General features: G+C 36.9%; 1 protein-coding gene across 1 annotated transcript in view; it reads left to right on the top strand.

The window, feature by feature from the left end:
• The window catches only part of snama (something that sticks like glue), a 28,448-nt gene extending 5,769 nt beyond the window's left edge, over positions 1–22,679 (top strand). Inside the window, exons 6-19 of the mRNA XM_077436351.1 lie at positions 274–449; positions 534–701; positions 984–1,091; positions 1,188–1,436; positions 2,816–2,883; positions 2,963–3,073; positions 3,153–3,223; positions 3,302–3,412; positions 3,495–3,680; positions 8,248–8,418; positions 8,494–8,622; positions 11,587–11,766; positions 18,461–21,627; positions 22,161–22,679. Of these exons, the coding sequence (XP_077292477.1) occupies positions 274–449; positions 534–701; positions 984–1,091; positions 1,188–1,436; positions 2,816–2,883; positions 2,963–3,073; positions 3,153–3,223; positions 3,302–3,412; positions 3,495–3,680; positions 8,248–8,418; positions 8,494–8,622; positions 11,587–11,766; positions 18,461–21,620 (4,888 nt within the window). The 3' untranslated portion in view covers positions 21,621–21,627; positions 22,161–22,679. The remainder of the gene's footprint in view (positions 1–273; positions 450–533; positions 702–983; positions 1,092–1,187; positions 1,437–2,815; positions 2,884–2,962; positions 3,074–3,152; positions 3,224–3,301; positions 3,413–3,494; positions 3,681–8,247; positions 8,419–8,493; positions 8,623–11,586; positions 11,767–18,460; positions 21,628–22,160) is intronic.

Genomic DNA, 22,679 nt, shown 5'->3' with positions numbered 1-22,679 from the left:
TGCTCACAATCTAAAATACTCGGCAGTTAGGGATTTCCATCGGGAAATTCTGCTATGGTTATTAATTCAGAAATTCCAATGTAAACCAGTGTTTATAAACGTTGACAAATGAATGACACGGATTACACGACCCATGTTCAATGCATTTTTTTTTTCAATGCTACCGGATAGTATTCTTGTTTACTTTGTATTCAGGCTCATGGACTTTTGTTCAGCATTCAAAGGGTTAATGAAATAGTAGTGAAACTGATTTTTTTTTCCATAATTTTCTAGTGAAGCTTACCGTGCTGAGGATGCGCTGATGGAGTCCGGAACTGGGACTAGTTTGAACGCTCCCGAGCTGCCAGCTCGACAAGAGATTCCAGAAGATCTGTTGTGTTCCCTGTGTCATGACTTGCTCACCGATGCCGTGATGATACCGTGCTGCGGAAATTCCTTCTGCGATGAATGTTCGTAGATAATTTTTATTCGTTTGTTATAAAATGGTATATATATAATCTGTGCTATGGTGACGATGTAATTTGATGCTGCAGGTATTCGCGGGGTGCTGCTCGAGTCCGAGGATCACGAATGTCCAGACTGTCGAGAGAAAGACATATCTCCGGTGACACTCATTCCGAACAGGTTTCTCCGCAATTCGGTTGCCAGCTTTCGAAATCAAACCGGCTATTGTCCGAGACCTCGACCTGCGTCACAAAGAGGTATACATATATAAAATCTTGAGCTATTGGATTGTGGTATTTTTTTAAAGATTTCTCACATTACTAACTAACTACTAATTATGTGTATATGAATGCATGTTGATTTTGACCTAACCTTTTTTTAGTGAATAATCAAACAAATTGGACTCAAAGTTATAGATCAAACTTGTATGTAGAATAGCATTATATGTCCTGTTTACCATAGGTTTTCGTTTAGAATTGGACCTGACCTTAATCGTGTATGTGTTTGTTTATCCATTTGTTTTTATTTGTTATGTCAAGTGCCAAAACCTGTTATATCTGAAACCCAATCAGTACATGGATCAGAATCCGTACAACAGCATGTCGATGATAATAATAAAGAAGTCAACGGACCACCGAATATGCAACGTAAGGAAATAAAAAAAATAAACCTTTTATACAGTTGTTTTTAACGCTCAAGTTGTTTTAATAATGAAAAAAATTAATATGACACTGAAATTTCAGGCAACGAGTCTCCCCGCAATCATCCTTCGCGAGAGCCCGATCAATTTGAGGATTCGGATGGATCTTACGACGACAACATAACGGTGAAAGTGCCACCGCTGCAGATGCAGCCGCAGATTCTACCGTTGCACGGATTTGGCGGCGGTCACGAGACTCACAAGTCCAACAATCTGAACATGCATCAGCAGATATCTCGTCCTCCCATTTCCAATGTCGACATGTTTCCAAATTCGAGACATCCACCATATGGTAGGCAAATTTATGGTAGATTAAAAGGTTTTGGCACCACGAAGGTTTGCACCAAATTTTTATGTTCAAATACGTATAAATTGAAATCTTAATCAGAAGCTATGAGCCAATTTCCGAGGTACCGTTTCAGTAATTAAATTCGACATGCTGACCACTGGGCTATCTGTTGGCAATATTATTTTCATTTTCCTGCACGTCTATGTTTGTTAGACTTGCCTTGAAAACTGACCTAACGATTTTGATCAAATTACTCTTCCTATCGTTTGATGGTTCAAAAAACAATTTAATTATAGGACTTTGAGAATACATTGTGAATCAGACGTTGAAAATTATTTTTTTTAGTATATGAATGCATCGTGAAGTTTGTACCTATCTGACTTGTTATCGGAAACAAAACGTTGTGACGTAACGATTTTCGCGCGCTCACTGCTCTCGCGGTGGGAGACCAGGTGGCGGAAAGCGTCGTTCTTCCAGGGAATCGCGTTATGAGGAAAACGTGGACTAACCTGGGATACCGAATATTTCTCGTGAAGGTTCCTGATTACTCTGCTCGCCTCGTCTACAGCTGCTGTCCACGTGGTTGTGACGCTGGCTCTCGGGTCACCTGGTCGGTCTTCCAGCGGCTGATGCTTCTAGGGAAGCTGCGTGGAGATACAGGTGGCGAACCGTTGGAACTCGGGGAGGGAGCTATGATAACTCAACCGTCCCACGGCAGCCCAAAATGGCTGATCTCTTGGCACACCTGCTATGGAGGCGGCTCAGGAGAGATGATGTTGAGGACGTCTGTACCCCGTGGCGAAAGAAATGCGAATGGACGAGTCTCCGGCCTCGTGTCCCCCTCGTTTCCCGCGGCAGGAGTGTTTCCAGTCAGTGTTGCAACCCGACATAAAGGGCACGGCGGGGAGAACGTCACGTTACAACGTTTACATTGAAAACAAATGTATTACAAAATTTGAAAATAAATTAATCATATTAAATTTTATATTACTTTGGCTGCCTTTATCGAATTACCGGAGCGGAGACTAATCAATCTACATACACCAAGTTTGACACACTAAATTCGAATATGATAATGATTTTTATTGGCTTTGTCTCGTTTATGAGATGTACATATAAGCGTTTTAAAAAATGCTCAATTTTTACGGGTTTTTGGCTTTCGCATTCTTTAACTCAAAATCTAGTATTGCCGTGGCCAAAGTGAGTATTGAAATCAATAGTTAGATGTTTTTTCTATTGATTGTGATTTTTTATTGCTTTAAAATTGATTCGATAATATACTTTTTTCGGTGCTACTTTAGTATGCGGTCTATTTATTTTTATTTGTATCTTTGTGTGATCCGTCTTCCAGTTATGTGTATGTAATATTTTTAATTCTTCAGGAATGCATCACGGTATGCGGCCGTCGTTGAAACCGCCCGGGATGGAAACTCCTCCGAACCAACATCACGTACGTTTCACTCCCACTTTTTGATATGTTAGTATTTCTTGTTCAAATGTGATGTGTTATTGTTACGTTTAATTTGCAGCATATGATGGTCGGAGAGGAGAGGTCTGGTACGCCGACGGTGGACGAAAGGGAGCAACGCAGCGGGCAAATGCCCCAATTGCATCCGCCGCCTAATCACATGCAGGCGCAGGTGAGTTTCAATTGAAACACCTACGAGTATATTTGTGTTTTAATGGTGTGAGTGTATATTTTCATTTCGAAAATTTAAGGTGCCGAGCTTTCCTCACATGCCGGCCGGAGCTTATCCTCCGAATCACATTCGACCTTCGATGCCGTACGAGTGAGTGTGATGCATTTTCTTTTATGATTTTTTATTTTTAATGCTGAATGCTATTCTACGTTCGTTTGTTTTGTGCAGTTATGCCGGTACTCCGCCTCTGTCCGGGCCACCACCTCAGTACAATCAACCGATGAGTCACTATCCACCTTCGTATCAGCCGCTGCCTCCTGGAGCTCAGGGACCTCCTGGGTAGAGTTGTCTTTATATACCTATGTTGCTATTAGTTACTATCTCTCGGGGTTTGTTTGTAAGTGTCTGTCTTGCCATGCAGGGTGGTCGAAGATCCGCTGGAGGCGTTTCAACGCATGATACGGGAGAAGGAAGAGAGAGCGAGGCAGCGCGATAAGAGGTCTAGAACGAGGACCAGGTCGAGCTCTAGATCCAGATCTCGGTCGAGGTCCCGATACACCAGGTCTAGAAGTCGTAGCCGCATACGAACCAGATCGCCTTATTCCAGGTATGCTATTTATGTAGTATTAATCGTGTGTGGTTTCTTCTTATTTAGTCTTCTAGATAGTCGGCGTAGTCAATTATTTATGGCATATCAGCATTGAAGTATAATGTATAGAAAAGTCATTCCTAACAAAAGTATCGCTTAAAAGCGAGCCATTGAAGAGAGAGACGGAAAGTCAGAAGAGAGACAAAAGAGTGAGGAAAAAAAATTCGTGGAAGTGATCGTCCCTTGACGTTCAGGGTGGCATTGGGCATATTTTTATTTTATCTATTTACGAAGTATCAATAGATAAAATATTAATTTTAATTCAATTTAAAAATACAAAATATCACTTTTTATCTCTATTAACAGCTTTTGACCCATAGGAAGTTGCGCTTCCACCTCTTTCCCGCCCTTGTATCAGTGGTCCATAAGGGTACTCCACTATAACCAAGGGGACTCAAGTTATCTTTAATTTAAACAATTTTCACGATAGTTACAATACATATAAAGAAATAAGAAAGGCGTTTACGCGAAATTAAGTGAAAAATTTAAATAGCTGCCCAAGAGGATCCCTTCCTTGGGAGTGTTATCAGTCCCCAAAAGTGGAAGCCTCCTAGTCGCGAGAATTTAGTTGAATTAGAAATATATAAATATACAAATATGACATATCAATCAGAATGACATATTATAAATAATGTTAGTGTGTTAGTGTGACAGTACTATACATATCATAAATAAAATAATTTTAAAATGTAATAAACTCTAATTTTAACAAAATTTTCAATGGTTGCGTGAATTAACTGTAATCTATGGTTTTGTATAACAGGCTGATCTGTAGAATGCACTGATATATAACTAAAAATATTGGTACCCAAAAATAATTTTAATATTTCAGAAACTATTTCTACGTTTGTGATTTTGTTCGATAATGTTTTCCCGTCATTTTCATTTATTAATTTCCTTATTACAGTTTCACATTTCAGGCATATTTGGAATACATCAGATGATGGGTAACATAGTCCACCCAAATTCCGCAAATTAATGAGCTTGTGAAACCACATTTCTTCTGTTGCTAACAGACTTGCAATACAGTCTTCACATTTAATTTTTTTCATTAATAATCGAACTATACACCCCGAGATGTAACCGATAATTTGGCGACTATTATCTGACAACATTTGCGAAACTAATTCATAATTCAAAGATTTTGACGTTGTTTCGCTATATCCTATTTCAACAATATTTTCATCAATTTCATCCTCAAAACGATATTTTGAAGACGTTTGATTGATTTGTTGAATAGCTGATGTACAATTTAGTATAGTAATATTTTCAAGAGGTATGCAGTTTCCATTAAATGAAGATCTTAATTCTAGGTGGTTTAGTAGCTTCTTGTATATTGATTTAAACTGGCAATTGGGGCTATTATTATATCCTCCATGTGATCTGATGTTTCCAAATAGCAACTCAATGTGATCCTGACTAAATTTGTAGGTTGGAATGAATTTTAAACATTTTTCATCCTGAATTATATTATTATACACAGTTTTCAAACTTTGTATATCAACTTTAAGTCCCAAAAACCCAGTTTTATTTTTAGTTTCGATCAAATTTTTTATCTTTTGAGTTATCTATACTTCCGTTACTCCATTTATTTTTTTTGTGGTTTTCGTTCTAATGGTTATTTTTAGTGAACGTAGATTATCTGTAGCGTCATCTAAGAATTTAAAAATTTCATTTTTATTCCCCTCAAATAATGAATGTTTATACCCAAGATGTCCTAAATTTCGAGAATTTAATATGTCAAACAGATCGTTCATTTTTTGAATAAATTTACAGGTGGCTTCAGAATTTTTAAATACAGGCATTTTCAAATCATCTCTACAAAATTCTATTGCCTTGGCAACACTTCGACTTAGTAATTGTGTTGCTAATTTAACCTTCATTATCTGATTTCTAAATAAAATATGACGTGGCGATAATTTGTTGGCTATATGAAGACCTTCTAGTTCTTGAGTTTTATTTAAATTACATACATACGACCATTTCATTTCATTTCCTTCGTTATCGAAACAAATTTTTTGAGATTCAAATGTGTTCCTAACTAACTTGATCATATGGCAAGCATCCAGAAATACTGCCACATTTCTTCCTGTAGAAGGATGTCTAAATGTTGAATTTACATTATTTATGTCAATTTTGCAACCGAGAAGTTTCATCGTGGAAATGTTGGTACGACAACCATCATTAGTTTTAAAAAAGAATACGGTGTACGGCCCTGTTTTTCAATGAGTGAGGCTGGTCCGAACATCTATACGCACGTGCAACTATTTCAAAGAGTATATCTATTTCAATCTAGTAGAGCACGTGCATCTATTTCAATCTAGTAGAGCCTATTTCAAAGAGATCCTACTGCTACAGAGTTTAACAAACAACTGAGCAAAACAGCCGGTATCTTCGTTTGCACGGAGATTTTGTGGCAACATTTTTGGAAGCAAAGAGCGCTTCTACCCATTCTACTTCAATGCATATCAGTAATTTATTCAGCTTTTGATCAACAAAAATAACTAAATTGTCAGTTAATATTTCGAAATTATCAATGAGTATTCTAAATGATCAGTATGCTGTGATCAGTTGTCATATACTCAGTTATTAAACTAAATGATCAGTTATTAGACTAAATGGTCAGTTATTAAACCAAAGTGATCAGATAATAAAATGAAACGTTTGATAATTATTATAAGATGATCAGTAATATCATTTAAAAATGATCATTTCATTTTGACAGCCAGAAAATCGTCAGTGTTGCCATATCGCATATCGCGTGTCTGTTGACGTTTACGATTATAGGTATGAACAGACGTTCATACTTATCCAGCACGACCCGTGTCATACAAGTGCGGATAGTATTCTTTGGTACATTCTATATGGACGCGCATGAATGCGTAAATGTGCATGCGCGAATGGAGTATGAATACGTCCATATAATGTACCAAAGAATACTATCCGCACTTGCATGACACCTGCAGGATACGGGTCGTGCTGAATAGGTATGAACAGACCTTATATCGTATTATTGATATAAATGCACATGAATGATGTCAGCTTCATTAAATATATAATATATATCTAAAAGTATATAAAATTTGACAAAAATAGATACCGACCCTAACAACCGAATCTTAAATGAATAGGGCCAACCCTAACTTGACCTAACCTAACATAAGGTTCAGCCATAAATAATTAAGTGTTGGCTTGCTAAGATATGTTTTTTTTTGTGAAAATATTGATGAAATAAAACTTAAAAAAAAAAAAAGAATATCACGATGTGTTTGGATGGATATTGCGGTGTTTGGACCACGAGGAGAGTGGGAGTGGACCGTAGCGGGGCACCGCGCTATCATTCAACTGTCAAAAATTATAATTTCACTGATATAAAATCCTTTTTGATCAGTATTTAAATAAAATACTGATCAAAAACCTTGACTCAAATCAACTTGACCTAACCTAACCTAAGGTTCAGCTTTAAATAATTAAGTGTTGGCTTGCTAAGATATGTTTTTTTTTGTGAAAATATTGATGAAATAAAACTTTAAAAAAAAATATATCACGATGTGTTTGGATGGATATTGCGGTGTTTGGACCACGAGGAGAGTGGGAGTGGACCATAGCGGGGCAAAGCGCTATCATTCAACTGTCAAAAATTATAATTTCACTGATATAAAATCCTTTTTGATCAGTATTTAAATAAAATACTGATCAAAAAGGATTTATTTACTGATAAAAAAAGAATTCTTTACTGAATAAAAATGAATAATTTACTGATTGTTCATTATATTCTACTGATCATTAACACTATAGCGGCCGCGCGGTTAAACTGTTTAACTTCACCAGGGGCCGGCACAATTTTTTAAAAAATAATTAAAAGAAACTATATATATTCGCATGTACATGCATAAGAATGAAATAAAATAAAATAAAAAAAATGGAAAATATCGATGGTTCTGTATCTATAGGAACACTTAACGAATTTTTTTTACGCAAATTACGAAATTATTGCGTTGCAATGACACTCATTCCCGTATTTTTTTTTTTCGAATTTTTTTTCGGAACGGAATTTTTTTTCACAGTAATCTTTCCGGACATGCATAAAACAAATCCTGTAAGTTTCATCGTAATCGGTTGAGTAGTTTAGGAGCCCATACGAGACAGACAGATAGACATTCAATTTTATATATAATATATAGATTAAAATAAAAAGAAAATAAATCTAATATAAGATAAAAAATGAAACATAATTGTATCATCGACCAGAAACGATTGACGAAAACGTAATACGAAAATATATCAGCGGACTGAAGCAGTTCGCGCAGTCGTGAATCATATATGCATCGGCGGCCACTAAGCGTTGGCACCAACATGATGCAAATATGAGTCAGCGGCCAACATTGTGTTAAGAATATGTTACTGATCAAGTTTATAATTAATTGCTAATAAATTTTTATTAATTTTTTTACTGACCACTTTTGGAATTATAAACTAACCAAATAATTTGTTGCCATTATTAATGTACTGTTAATTATTTCAGGTCACGATCGCGTTCACTGCCGGGATCAGGACGCTCGCCCGGTGCTCGTCGTGCCGGCGGTGAAAAGTATAGATCGTATTCACGCAGTCCACCTCCGAGACGGGCGCTACTTCCACCTCCTCCGCGGCGTCGATCTCGCGATCGTCGCTCCAACTCATTCTCGATCAGTCGGTAAGTGTATTACACGACCACCACTGTTTGCTTTATCGTCTCGGCGGTGAGTGCATTTTTACATCTATGTTACAGCTCCCGTTCCGTATCCCGCTCTCACTCTCCGCGATCGGGCAGGGCAAGAAGAAGAGGATCTCCAGCTCGTTATCGTTCTCCACTCCGCACTCCACCACCGCAAGGTCCACCGTCCCACCAGCGTCAAAGGTGTTCATTTTTAACAATCGTCTATTATTATGAACTACTGTTGTGCCCGTTGATTTCAACGGGTGGCTTCGGAAAGGAATTGATACACGAATTAAAATAAAGTTATATGTTTTATATAAATATACTGTAAGGCAATTTATAGGCGCACGCGCTTATTAAAACGCTCCTCGTTCGCCCGCTTCGAAATGATGAATGAATGTGTGTGTGTGTCTTCGTGGATGTGTGTATATTTGTACGCTCCCGCGCAGCGCATCGGACGCTAACGTCACCCGTTCCAAGTGAGGTGTTCAATATCAGGAGCACATGTCAGACGCCTCACTTCCCGCGTCTCCTTGACACGATCGGTCATCACGCCACATCCCTATGCTTATGTATACTCCTGGTATTCTATTTGTTTTTTTGAAATCTCCATACTTGTTCATCCCTCCGCCACATACATTGCGTCCGTTTTTATACATATTGTTGCGTAGGGGTGGGTGGAGGATCCAAATCAAAGGCTAAAGTCGCTTCACAGCATTTATTGGATGATTAAGGAGGTCCACAAGCAGCCAGCGCTCGTTCCAGATTGATCTGATATGGCCTAAGTACCTCTTTATGAAAGGCAAGCTGCTCACTACAGCTTCCCTGATCCGTTTGTTTCTCCATTGTTTACAGTTTCACGGTCTCGGGCACAAACAATCTCACGCTCTTGTCAGGATTCTGAGAGCTAGCGGGAAGTGCCGCTCGGCCTTATCCGAGGGTCTTCATTGTCGACTCCCGAATGCACTTTTTAATCCCCATAATGCCCCACGTTACAATATTATTATACTACTAGCTGAACCAAGCATGCGTTGCAATGCCAGAATAAGGCGTGCAATTCCCGTTCCCGTTTCAAGTGATGGTTGGAACTCGGATGACGTCTCTTCACCACCTTGTCGTCATAAACTAACTGATAATGTGGTTACCAACGAACACATTTCCTTGACTACACAATGGCGTTTCAAACTTTCGCGTCGGTACAATCGTAATTACGAATATTATTATTAACACAATGGTGGCCGCTGACTCATATTTGCATCATGTTGGTGCCAACTCTTATTGGCCGCTGATGCATATATTTATTTATATATATTTTAGCTATCAAGCTAATTTAAAAATACATCTTAATACTTAACTCTAAAATTTATAATTAACTTATATAACTTATACTAGTTTGTCCTTATTTCTAGTATAAAAACTATGTTTATCTCTATTCCTTATTATATAATCATCAAAATACTTAAGTAATAACTTATGATCTAACTTATAAACAAAAGACAATGTACTAATATTTAGAGTAATTCTAATACTCATCCATACTAATTCATCTAACATATTTCCAATACTCTTAAATCTACTCACATTCAAAATACCTCCCATAGCTTTATTCTGTATTTTTTGCATTTTTTCTAAATCTTGGCCACTAAACAAATTAAGCACAGTGGCACAATAAACCACATGTGGCAAGACAATTGAATTAAACACTAAAATTTTACTTTTTTTACTTAAAATATTTCTTAATCTACATAATATACCAACTTTTCTAGCCATTTTTTTTATTATATAGTCAGCGTGCATTTTAAAATTTAGTGCTGAATCTATGTATACACTTAAGTATTTTATATTTTCAACTTTTTCAATTAACTTATCATCAATTCTAATTTCATTCAATATATTTTTATTTTTACCATTCAACCACATCATTTTTGTTTTATTCACATTCAACTTTAATTTATTTTCACACAACCAGTCATTCACATAATTTAATTCTATATTTAAAATCTCAGACATTACATCAACATTCTTTCCAATCATATATATCAATGTATCATCTGCAAACAAATGTGTTTTACACATCTTAATTACCTTAACAATATCATTTATATATAATATAAATAATAAGGGTCCCAATTTGGACCCTTGCGGCACTCCATGAGGTGTTACAAATTCAGAGGATAACACCTTATCAATTTTTACTATTTGCCTTCTATTATTTAAGTATGATTGAAAGCCACTTTAATACTATACCATTTATTCCTAACTTATATAATTTTTGTAATAAAATATTCCTATCTACTGTCTATATATGATTCACGACTGCGCGAACTGTTTCAGTCCGCTGATATCTTTTTGTATTACGTTTTCGTCAATCGTTTCTGGTCGATGATACAATTATGTTTAATTTTTTATTTTATATTTATTTTAATCTATATATCTATATATATATATATATATAAATCAATGTCTGTCTGTCTGTCTGTTTGTCTCGTTTGGGCTCCTAAACTACTCAACCGATTACGATGAAACTTACAGGATTTGTTTCGTGCATGTCCGGAAAGATTACTGTGAAAAAAAATCGCCCAAAAACGGGAATGGAAACGGATTTATATGCATGTACATGTGAATATATATAAAGTTTAATTTTTAAAAAATTGTGCCGGCCCCTGGCGACGTTCAACAGTTTTAACCGCGCAGCTGCTATAGTGTTATGAGGTTTTTTCCCGTTTTTTTTTCACAGTAAGCTTCCTGGACATGCATACAACAAATCCTGAAAGTTCTATCGTAATCATTTGAGTGGTTTAGCAGCCTATACGAGACACACACACACACAGAGACATTCATTTATATATATATATATATATAGATAAAGATTTGTTTCATTTTTGCTATGGTTTAAGTGTCAAGTTGCCCCAAATCATTAGCATTATGGCCCCAAGCACATGTATAAAAATTGCAATCATAATTAGGTGACCCATAATCGTCATTAATTTATTTTATTTTTTATCAAAATGGTTTTATGTGCTCGAATTTTATTGTAGTACATTTGTGTTTTTTTTTTTATTTATTTTTTACTGTATTAGCCATTTGTTTTGTTGTTTGATCATTGTAGCACGCTAGGTTGACACAATTCGTTAGATATTAATTTTGCGTTTTGACTTATTGCAGATTTGTGGGTGCGTCGCCGTTCAAGGGTCCTCCTCGTGCCAATAGTCAGGAACGTCTTCGTCAAATACCCCCCACCGGTCCCCGTCCTAGACATTTTACCGGCTACGGCACTGGTTCCGGAGCTGGCCCTGGCCCTGGCCCCGGCCCCGGCCCTGGCCCCGTCAACGCACCGCATAACAGGTATGCTGGACTTTTTCAATTTTTTAAAAATGTCAGGTATTTATTTGTCTGAACAAATTATTGACTTTCTTTTTATATGTATTATATTTGTATTAGGCAGTAATGTTTGTATGTATGTTTGAATTTGTACAAAAAAATAAATTTGTATTCCGCTCAAAGTAGAATATATAATCGATGCGAAAAATATATAATTTATGAAATTGTTTTTTACATGTGTATTTAATTTTATTTTTGAAGTGCAATTTGTTTCCTGTGATTAATAATTACATATAAAGATGTAATTGTATTAAGAAAATTGCACTGAAAATATGTGGTTTTTTTTTTGTAGGACTCGATGAGTATTGTTTGTAAAAATTAGCACGTAAAAACTAGTCGAAAATTGTATCAAAACTTTGTGACTAATATTCGTATTATAATAATATGTCAGATTGTAGTTTGAAATTTTTTGTTCCATCAATCAATAATTTGTTCAGATATAAGTCTTATTTGTTTATGTATGCCTAAATACCTGTGTTTTGATTGTATTATACATTTTATTTTTGCTGTTCTATTACTTATATTTTGTTATAAAAGAAATATTTTGATGTTGAATTGATATTGTAATGTGATATTTTTAAATGTGTTTAAATTCAAGGCTGTGGAGTCGTTGAAAAACGCGACTCTGGCATTTTCCTAGAATCCGACACCAATTATAAAATGTCAATTGGATCTTATTTCGTTTTAATATTTTCTACGTACACAGTAAACAATTGATAACGTTTTTTGTTGTGACCATGTATAAATTTCATTTATATATCTCAATTTGTGATAAACATGAGAAAAAGATATACTGCATCTCGGATATCTGCGTACATTGAGTCATTTTCATCACAAACATTAGCTTTATACATTCATTAGTGAGTCAATATTCACGTACATATGCTGTTAATACCAAGTTGACACTATACGAGAGCACTCGTAAGTAAACTTAGTTGACACGCATCATCAATCAGTAACCCAGGCTGCGGCAAATGGGTTTTAACCACTTCATCGCCACAAGCCGCCCACCTTCGTTTTTAAGGCTACGACTCGAAATTAATTTTGGTTTCTTCACAGCGACATCGAAAAATATCCTGTGATACTAATTAAGTTGAAAAAAGTCAATGTTTTTATCCGTTGGTTTGTGATATATTCAAGAGGTGGTGTCAGGGGTTGAATCAGTTTCTAAAATCGCGTGGCGATCAAGTGCTTAAGTTGCGATTAATTGGGCACGTGTAATAATAATTGGTGCCACTTTAGTATGCGGTCTACCTTCACATATCTACTTTAGTATGCGATCTACCTCCACGTTTTAACTTTAATATGCGGTCTCGCTCTGTCTCAGTTCTCGCGTGTGATGGTGAGACTGAATAATATGGCCAACCCTAACTTAACCTAACCTTTTTTTTTTTTCGCTGCGCTGGAGGTGGGGAATTTTCGGAAGACAGCCTACAGTCCGAACTGCAGGGTAGTGCTGGATTTTTCCGGCTAAACCCCACCCCCGACCTCCACTCTCTGGGACTTTCGTGTATTACTTCAAAGAGTGGGGGTCTATTCAATCATCGTCGTTCTTTCTTTCTTTCTTCCATCAATCTCGCATTGCATTCTTCTCTCTCGTTCGTGCGCCTTCTTCTTGCGCATTACCGTTGACGTGAACGTGTCGATGATTACCCAAGCTTCCATCTTCTCTATTAGCTTCTTGCCCAGGTTTTCGGGTGAGGTCACTCTGATTTCCTCCATTCTTTCTCTTTCTTCCGCCCAAGCTGGGCACCCGAAAAGGGTATGCTCTGTGTCGTCCACTTCGGCTTCGCAGTGGTAGCATTTTGTTTCGGCCTCCTTTTTGATCCTGTGGAGGTACTTGCCAAAGCAGCCGTGATCCGTCAGCAGCTGTGTCAAGTGGAAACTGGTATCCGCGTGTTTCCTCTCAACCCAGTCGCCCACGGACGGGATGATCCTGTAGGTCCAGTGTCTTTTACATTCTTCGTCCTACCTCATCAGCTTTTGCCGTATCTCATTCCGCCTGCGTGTCGCTGCTTCTCGGGATTCCGATGCATTGCCTCTCGAGCCGTCGAAGAGTTGCTTCCTCTCCTTCGCGAGCAGACCTATCGGGACTATTCCTGCAACTACCAGAACAGCGTTCTCGGAGACAGTCGAGTACGCTGTGACTACTCTGAGTGCGCTTCTCTGCTGTATTGAGGCTAACTTTTTCCTCGTCCTTTCTATTTCCATGGAATCCGCCAGACTGGTGCTGCGTAGAGAAGCGTCGAATGGACAACGCTGTTCAGCAGCTTCCTTCTCTTTGGTTTCGGCCCTCCGAAGTTTGGCATCAGTCGTCCCAGCGCCGCTGTTACTGTTGCCGTTTTTTCGGCCAACCTTGTCGCGTGCTCCCGGAAATTGAGTTTTTTGTCCAGATGGACTCCCAAATATTTCAGGGAATTCTGAAACAGTACCGGCTCTCCTATGTTGATAGTCGGCGGCGTCAGCTTTCGCCGGTGGATGAAAAAGATCGCCTCTCTTCCTCTTCGTCTTCTGCCTTGCAAGCGATAGTCCCGCTCCGTCTATCCGATTGGATACCCTTCTGAGTGCCTCGTTAGTGTGCCGCTCCAGCCACTCGGGTTTCCTTGCTGACAAACTTAACCTAACCTAACCTGACCCTTAAATAAATAGGTGTTTTTTTGTGAAAATATTGATGAAATAAAACTTAAAAAATAGACATATCTTAGCAGATTACATAACACCTATTTATTTAAGGGTCAGGTTAGGTTAGGTTAAGTTAGGGTTGGCCCTATTCTTTTAAGATTAGGTTGTTAGGGTCGGTATTTTCTTCGCTGCTGATGATATTTTGATAGAAATGCTTCGACAACATTACGGGGTGGTAGGAAAAAACAAAAATTATAATAAACAGGTCGTTGCTACGATACAAATAAAAAAAAATAGTCGACTGCGATTCAAAGGTAGACCGCATACTCAAGTAGCGCCTAATAATTCTTCCTGGGGTTAAGCCGGAAGATAAAAAGCACACAAGATTAACATTTTTCCTAACATATACTTTTGACTCTGCGGGTAACGTCTGAGTGGACTCGTTCCGAGTGTAATTGTAAGTTGAAATATAAATGAGAAATCATAGTCGCAGTCATTCGATTTTCAACAACTGCACAGCCCTGATTCGTACCAGGTTTATAACAAACAAGCCAGATATTATATTTAATATATGTACATAATTTGATTATATATGTATGCGACGATGTGTGTATTATGTTTGAATCGGTCAAATATTGTGTTTTCGAAGACTGATTTTAACTGAAATGTGATAATTTGAATTTAATTGATAGATCGATGATGATGTGAGTTTTCTCGGTGTTAAATTTATGTCAATTAGTGCTTACATTTGTATAATACGATTTTATTTTAGATTTACCAAAAGGCTAATTTATGTTATATCTACGGTGACCATATGTCCTTTATTTAACCCTTTGAATGCTGACCAACGCCGATAGGCGTTGTATTTTAAGTATGTAAAAAATAAACAAGAATACTACCCACTAAGCCTTTCCAGGTTGCGTTGAAAAAATATGCATTGAACATGGGTCGTGTAATCCGTGTCAATGTTTATAAAGACTGGTTTACACCGTACTTTCTGAATTTATAACCATAGCAGAATTTCCTGATGGAAATCTCTAACTGCTGAGCATTTTAGATTGTGGCTTGGCATTTAGATTGTGAGCATTACATTTTAACAACAATGAAAAAGAGGCAACTACATAGTTTTGGAAAAATACATTCATTAATAGACTTGTTTTGTTTATTTTATATTGTTGCAAGATATATTAGAGAGTCTAAGCACACCTTTACAAAACTCGAAATCCTTTTGTTGGATTAGCTACAATTTTTATTCCTGCTTTCTATTGGATTTCTGAATAATTGTAGTTGGAAATTGTTGCGGGCTTTCAACAGAAAAGACGTCAGCACTCAAAGGGCTAAATATTGAGTGCCTTACATTCAATATCCGATTTTGTATGTTGTATTTTATGATGAACGTTGAATCAACTTTTAATTGTTTGTCTGTTTTTTTTTTTTTATATACTTATATTGTTAATGTTAATTTATTTTTACTGTCAATTTCCTTTCTAGTTACATATTATAAAAATGTGATACATACTGTGATAAGGTTCGGTGACTAGTCACTAAAATCTCGATCACGGAACGTCCGGCACCCATAAACTCCATCAATCGAAAGTAACATACGCGAAATATTGTAATTATGAAAACTCGAGTGCCAAATGTTCCGTGATCGAGATTTTAGTGACTTGCACGAGATCGCTTTTTGCCGAATAATCCGTTTACCATTGTGATACAGTTATTTTCGCACCTGAAATGTGCGCATAGAGTTTGTTGTATTTAATTGATCGGTGACTTTGTTTGATTTGTGTCAGGAAGAAATTAATATTTGTTTAAAAATACTGACCATTTTTTACACGGTTATTGTTTTAATTTCTGTGAAAGTCATTGATGAAAACTCTATTATAATTAAGCAAACTTTTATTGTATGTGTATTGATCTGTGATATAGAATTATTAAGTATAACATGTATTATAATAATCTATTAAATTATTAACTCTTATCGGTCAAATATTTTTTTACAATACTGTTATTTATTTTTTTTGTAATTTATATTTATAATGTTTATATTGATTAGGGGTTCTTAACCAGTGGTTTGTGGAATCTTCAGAAAGATTTGGGGGGGGCCTGCCAATTTATAAATCTTTAACTTAACCTACCTGGTATACACTATCTTGAAGATGAACAAATAAATCATCTTTTTAAGTTTGATAAATGTATTTTAAAGCAACTAGTTTCCTTTGTAACTTGATTTTGAAAAGGGGAGAAACAAAAAAGGTTAAGAATCGCTAGTCTAGTAAATAAACTAATAATTGTTTCCAATCGTTAGAATATTTAGTAATACTTATAATAATAAAGTGCGTTTACAGTGTATACATAAAATGTATTTGGTTAATATTTATATAATGCTTGCCGCTGCATTTTTATTCATGATGCCTTACATATGTATATATGATGTAGTGTTGTATATATATTTTTGTTATTACTTATTGTGAAAGTTAATCTGAGTTTGAATTCGAATGAATTCATAAGTTTCACCGGCCTTCTTATATAATAAATTAGTGAAGTTATTGCCAAACGCCTGGGATATAAGGATATGAAAAATTGTCATTAGAAGATTGTTACTGCTCCCGAAGACTTATTAGCCGAAAAAAAATCTATACGTCGTCGTCGTGTCTTGCTGATTATTGTTGCGTTGAGAAAAATCGATGGTGTCTCATGCATTCAGAGAGAGAGAGAGAGAGAGGGTTAATCTTAAACAGGTGTCTTCATAATGATGATGAGTAAATATCTGTTTTGTTTTTTTTTATATAAAATAGGGGGAAAATAAATTATCGACACTGAAAAAAATGCATTTATTATGACCCTGCATCCTGTATTTACCTTACTCTATTATTTCATCGTCTCACTGTTCCTATGTGTGTGTGTGTGTGTGTGTGTTTTTATCTGATCTAATAATTGGTTCGAATGCTCTACAAAATCATTTTAATGTTTGATGGTTGTTTTATCAATTTTTTTTATCGATGGTTTGCATGTTTTTTCATTGAATCATTTAGTTCTAATGCAAATCACGAGTAACTAATAAGAATTAAATTCATATGAATATTTAATTTATTTGTTTACATTTTTTTTAAATATATATATAAATCTGGACTTGTATGTATGTACGAATGTTTTTAAATTCCGGGATACCTTCACATTTTATCTTTCCTATGTAGTTGCGTTGAGGATTTCCAAACACACTGTTTTCAATTTCAGTATGATTTATTATTGAGAGAAGATTGTAATTTATTGTTTAGTACCGAAGTGTAATTTTCAAGACGTAATTCAGACTTTTAACATCGTAGAAGATTGGCGAAGAGCGAAGACCCGTCGGAACTGAAAAATCTTGCATTGTGAAGTTTGTTTTATGTTTCGCCGTTAAGACGAAATATGGGTAATGTTTACATTGTAAAAGCTCACTATCTGCATGTGCATTGTCTCTTTATTTCAAAATGCGTACGACTCGGCTACGAAATATAAATACATAAAATCATAATTTGAAAATATGTACACATCATGTGTGAAAGTGAGCTTTTCAATTTAATTTTAGTCTCCATTTATTTTCAGATATACATATTAGTGAATTGTAGTAAGAAAAACTTTGTTTTGGACACAATTTCAAATATATTCAAATTTTTCAACACTCGCAAGTGTTATTCTTACTACGATTCAATGTTTTAATTAATAAAACTACGCAATTATTCCAGCAATAGATATTATTTGTCATAGTTTTACACAAATTCATACCGCCTTTATGTATGTATATAGCGGCTACGGCTATAATGATACTTCAATATTATATTTCGAAAATAATTAAAGTCGTTTGTGGTTATTGAATTTTCATTATACTTCACTTTCAGGGGCAAGTTTGATATTCATACATATATCGGTTTACTCGTCACAGACCATCCTATCGTTTTTTTTTAAACACAGTCATTCTTCAGTTTTAATATTTTTTTTTTTGTCGTAGCGTATGCATTGTGCAAGAGTTTAATGCTTTTTTTTGTATGAACAGGTATAATCAACGGAATAACGGTCCTCCTGGAGGTCATCCTCAACCTCTGATGGGAATGAAGATGATTCCACCTGGAGTGGAGTCTGGACCACGTATGCGATACGGTCCTATGCCATTCGAAGACATTCCGCCAGGGACTCAACCCCCGCCTCCCGGTTTTGAACATCCGCCCATCGATCGGAGAGAAGAAATTATCCCGCCCGGCATCAACGAAAGAAACAGGGAACGCGAGCGCCCCGTTTCCAATTACAGAGACCAGCGAATGCCGTTCCGCGATGGTCCTCAACAAGGATTTAAAGAAGGTCATCCTATGGGCTTTAGGGACGGTGGTCCTGGAAGTAATTTCAGAGACGTTTTACAGTTTAGAGATGAAATGATGCCTGGATTTAGGGACCGCACACCTCCTAATTTCAGAGACGGTCCTCCCAATTTCAGGGAAGGGCCGTCTTCTGGATTCAGAGACGGGCCTCCTGGCTTTAGAGACGGGCCCCAACCGTTCAGGGACGGTCCGCCGTCGTCGTTCCGCGAAGGACCCCAAGTGATGAGGGAAGGACCTGGAGGAGTGCCTCCGTATCGCGAACCTTCGAATTATCGAGAAAATGGTCCACCGTTTAGAGAAGTTCCACCTCATATCAGAGAAGGACCACCGCATGTCAGGGAAGGACCACCTCATGTTAGAGAGGGACCACCTCATGTTAGAGAGGGACCACCTCACATTAGAGAAGGCCCACCGCATATTAGAGAAGGCCCACCTCATATTAGAGAAGGACCACCTCAAGCTAGAGAAAATCCGCATCCAAGGGATAACATCGGTCATATGCGTGATAACTTTTCTCACGTTGGTGGTGAGGCTCCTCATCCGAGGGATAATTCGTCTTATGCGAGGGACGGTGCGATGTATAAGAGGAATGTCACCGGACACAATAGAGAAGGACATCCAAGAGTTAACAGTTCGAATCGGGATAACGCCTTCGTACATGAAAAATCTGGTAGAGATCATAGGCAAGAATACAACAATGAGAGGAATAGGGATTACCGTGAACAGGATAGATATAGAGAAGGTGATAGACGAGATAGGGACTACGATAGGAATTATGAAAGGAATCGGGATGAACGCTACAAAGAATATGATAAGAATCGGGATGTGCCCGAGAAGGATAGGGAGCATGGTAATTATTACAATGCAGAGAAACGAAGGAGACAGTCGATTTCACCCCGACGAGATGCCAAAGATGAACGTTCGAAAGCTCGTGGTGTTGATGCGCGTGGACGATCTCGGGAATCTGCAGATTATAGGAAGGAGACGAAGAAGGATCACGACAAGGATAAGAAGTTCGACGATGATAAGAGTAAGGACAGGGACAAGAAGATTAAAGATAAAAAGAAGAAGAAGAAAGAGAAGGATGATAAACGCAAAAAGAAAGAGAAACGAGACAAAAAAGAGAAAACAGATATGGAGAAGCTTGAAAGTAAAAGTACAGAAGACAAAGTACCAGTACAAGAATCAACGAATGCCAATAAGTCCGAAGCTACACCGGCTACTATATCAAATCCCATCATTCCCGATCTATACAACGATATATTGTCGGACGGTATCGATAGAAACATTATCGAAACTTATGTCAAAGATGCTAACCTGAAAATTGAAGATAACAATGAAAAGAACTCATTTGACCATGCCGAGTCTAAAAAAAACGACATTGAATCGAAAGCAGACACTTTGGATAGCAAAGAAAAAATGAAGAGCGAAGTCTTAGCCCCCATTCCGGAACTGTCGAAGTGGGAAATGGACGATGAACAGTCGACTTTGGTAGAGCCGAAAGACTTAAAAGATATCGTTTCACCTAACGTCAAGTCTGGAAAAGTCACTTCGGAGGTTCTAAAGAGAGCTGAAAACGCGATATTTGCCAAAGCAGTCAACTCCATCAGACCTATCGAAATCAAGAAAATCAGCGGAGACAGAGCCAAACTGTATTCTAACGAGAGTGCCGATGCAAAGTCGTCTTCCTTGTTCGAAAAGGAACCCAAGCAGAAAGAAGTCAGCGACATACACATTACGATACCGTCGAACAACACCGACCAACAGCGTTCCGTTGAAATGAACGAAAGTCGTAAGACTCGGCAGGAGAAAACCCCTCCACCGAAATTGTCGGTGAAAGAAAGACTAGGAGGAAAAGTAGAAGAACCTTCCAGAAGGGTGTGGGACGATAGGGTATTGCATAGTACCGTCGAGCGCATAAAATCAAGATCTAAAACTCCACAGAACAGGCGCTACGAGAAAGACTCTCGCAGAATCACTCTCGATTCCAACCGGGAGAGAGGCAACTATCGGCGATTCGTTTCAAAAATTGACGAAGCCGAAGCCGAATATAAAAACAAGGACAAGGACGAAGCCAGAAAAGAAGAAAGGAAGGGTCACAATGAAAGGCACGAGTCTGACGCTCCGTACGATAAGCGCAAGAGCCGTCCCGAAGATACTAAACACGATCAAAGTCCGCCGAGAGTCAGTAAGCCGGTAAGCAGAGACGAACACAATTCGAAGAAGGACAGGTCTGACAAAAGGCGTAATAGAAGCGAAAGCAGTGAAAAGAAATCAAACAAGAAGCGAGAAAAGAGACACAAGAAGGACAAAGACGATAAGAAGACAAAAAAAGACAGCTTGGAAGTCGGCGAGACTGTATCAAACAACGAACCGTCGATTACCAAAGAAGTGACAAACGTGGTTGATAGGGAAAGGAAGAAGTCATCGTTGGATGAAGCCAGTTTCGTGCCGGACTATGACGAGACTGTCGATTCGGAAACGGAAGTCAAGGAGTCGAACGAGAATCATAAAAAACTTCAGCCGAAAACTCCGGAGAGGGCCGAAGCTAAAGGGGAAGTTCCGACGATTCAGTTGGAGCTGGCTAGCATTAGAAAGCGGAACCACTCGGAGAGCTCCAGCACCTCCTCCAACAGCAGTTCCAGCTCCAGCTCGTCCGGCTCAACTCATAAGCGCCGTCGCAAAAAGCGCACCAAGGCCAAGAAGAAAAAGTCGAAGCAGTGGAAAGAGAGCGCTAGCGATTCTGAAAATTCCAGTTCAGATGAACCCAAAAAGAAGAAGAAGAAGCGGAAGAATAAGAAGAAAGCATTGAAAAAGAAGAAAAAGTCCAAACACAAGTAAAGCAGAGGTATATTTATATTACATACATATATATATATATATATATATATATAACTTCATCATTTTTATTTTGAGTTTGAGACATTTTTTATTTTAATTTTAAAATACATTAATTTTTCTTTTTCTCATTTTAAGTGTAAACTTTTAAAGCAAATTCATACAATAAGTAAGTAAATACTTATAATAAATACAAAACAAGACCACTTTTATTAATTATTATTAGAAATACAATGTATATTCAGATTGCAGTACGTCAACTCGTTCGTAAAGAAATCTCATTTCAATCCTATTCATATACATATGTTAATTGGTTACTTAGTTTGAAAATTTCTGACCATATATTATAATTGAAATAGTACTGAATTTTTTACATTTATAGAAAAAACTGACCAATGACCAGAACAATTAATTAATGTTAACATGAAGAAAAGTCTTATTTTAAAAGATTTAGCTGGGTTTTTTTTATTTTTTATTTTTTTTTTAGTTTTATTCTGAAGTAAAGCCGTTTTTTTGTATAACATACTGTATTTTTCTTTTTAGTTTCGACGTGAAGAGTTTGCCGCTATCGAACGCAATTTTTGTATAAAATTCAATAAATGTTCTGATAACAACGTGACTTTTTCTTATATTACATACAATATAAACAAAACAATAGTGTTTTTCAACTGATTTTATTTACATCCGAGCTTATGTTTGATTTGTATCGCATCTGTAGAATACGCATACGCAGACCGAATTCGCTTTAATACTTTTTATTTTGATTTATCATATAGTTTTACATACAAATTATATTATACAATGCGTACGTTTGTGTTTTAAGGTTTATTGTAAATTTTGACTACATTTTGATTTTTACGCTTACATGTCTCGTGTGACTATATAGAATGAGTGAAATGAAACAAAGTAAACATGATCAATATTGATAAACAATTTCTGTACATAAATGTGTTAATTAATGCTTATTTTGTATCTTAAGGTAAATAGAAGTTTATCTTTTTCTTAATTTTATGTAAATGTTTTCTCTAACTCTAGTAATAAAGTGTGTTTCATTCCTGAAGA

The sequence above is a fragment of the Arctopsyche grandis genome, chromosome 1 (assembly GCF_051622035.1).
Source record: "Arctopsyche grandis isolate Sample6627 chromosome 1, ASM5162203v2, whole genome shotgun sequence".
NCBI lineage: Eukaryota > Metazoa > Arthropoda > Insecta > Trichoptera > Hydropsychidae > Arctopsyche > Arctopsyche grandis.
The sequence above is the reverse complement of the archived record's forward strand: the minus strand, read 5'-3'. Positions and strand labels throughout refer to the sequence as shown.